Here is a 1,582-nt window from a genome sequence, read left to right as displayed (position 1 = left end):
TAGCTTTAGGTCTGTCAGTAGGATTAATGGCCCAACAGTCCAACATAAGATCATATATCTCCTAATATAATGAATAGATACAGACCCACTAATTATATATACTCATGATACATAATGACTCCATTCTAATATAACATTAAAGGATGAACCAGTAGTAGGACTGGAGGGAATACTAATAGTAATACAGTATAACCTCCTCCTATTGTGGACACTCTAAAATAAGGACACCTCTATAATGAGGAGGGGTAGTATCAGTCCCAATACAATAGTAATGTGTATTAATGAACCTCTGAAATAAGGACAGGTTCATAATCAGGAGCTAGGCTATTATTGGGTCCCAAGGTCTCCGGAATAGACAGGTATAACACGTACACATGAATACCTTTATCCTCCATACAATGTACTGTAGTATCCTCTTACTACACTAGGTTACAAGTATAGTCAGGCCTACCTTAAGTATATCCCTAGCTTAGGCCTAAGGGGATTATTCCCAAAAAATTTCCTATTATTCTATTCCCAAATTCTTAATTTTTTTGTAATTATTCTTCTGTATTTATGGCTATTATTCTCAAATTATTCATGTAACATAAGATAAGCCTGTATATAGTCCAAGAGAGAGGCTTGGAGAGAGGTGTCTTGTTAATTACCAATGTGAGTTAAGTAACAAAAATACTCCTTCTATGCTAAGCTTCCACTAGATGGCTGTAAAAGCATGATTTTTTGGCTACATGAGACCAAGCTGGCAGTCCTTCTGAATTGCAATTCCACCATTCAACACATGGAGTATGTCAAAACACATGGAGTAGCCATTTTTATTCCCGTTCACTACTGTTTATTCTTAATTTATGCTAGTATTCTCAAGGAACCTATTATTCCTAAAATTATTCCAGCATAATCCCCGCACCCCTACCCTAGCTCCCTTTATTAATATCATCATTAATTACTAGTATATATAATGTACTGTAGAGTATCAGGAGCTAGTCTCTTACTTGTGGTGTCCCCTGGGGTCTCCTCAATACATTATCAGTCCGTACATATTTAATCACTTCTTCATTGCTCATCCCATAGTAAGGTTGAATACCATATGAGAATATCTCCCACAGTACTACACCATAGGACCACACGTCACTGTCTATTGTGAATTTACACAACATAATAGCTTCAGGGGGCATCCACCTAATGGGCAGCAACTCTGACTCACCTAACCTACAGTGGGAATAATACTATACTATATAATATCTATCAGAATATGGAATAAAAATTTGGGGCGATTTCGGAGCCAATTTTCAGAAAAAAACCATTGACTATAGCCTTGGGTATTTTTCAGATTTTTGTCATTTTTAAAAAATGGTTGTAACTTGAAAAATTGAAGTCAGAATCAGCTCAAACTTTCTACACAGCATAAGTACATCAATATGTATCAGAAAATGCAATAAAAATTTGGGGTGATTTCGGAGCCATTTTTCCATATTTGGAAAATTTAGTACAGCAAATAAAAGTAAAGGGACTTTTAGTACAGTAACAAGTAGTGCAGGTTCTAAAAGGAGAGGTTCCCAATATTAAATAATTACAATGGTATTAC

General features: G+C 35.5%; 1 protein-coding gene across 1 annotated transcript in view; it reads right to left on the bottom strand.

The window, feature by feature from the left end:
- Window positions 1-1,510: 1,510 nt before the first annotated feature.
- LOC109585032 (tyrosine-protein kinase transmembrane receptor ROR2-like) overlaps window positions 1,511-1,582 on the bottom strand; it is a 6,808-nt gene continuing 6,736 nt past the window's right edge. Inside the window, exon 7 of the mRNA XM_020000956.1 lies at window positions 1,511-1,537. Within this exon, the coding sequence (XP_019856515.1) occupies window positions 1,511-1,537 (27 nt within the window). The remainder of the gene's footprint in view (window positions 1,538-1,582) is intronic.

Source organism: Amphimedon queenslandica, unplaced genomic scaffold (genome assembly GCF_000090795.2).
Source record: "Amphimedon queenslandica unplaced genomic scaffold, v1.1 AMPQUscaffold_13133, whole genome shotgun sequence".
NCBI lineage: Eukaryota > Metazoa > Porifera > Demospongiae > Haplosclerida > Niphatidae > Amphimedon > Amphimedon queenslandica.
The sequence above is the reverse complement of the archived record's forward strand: the minus strand, read 5'-3'. Positions and strand labels throughout refer to the sequence as shown.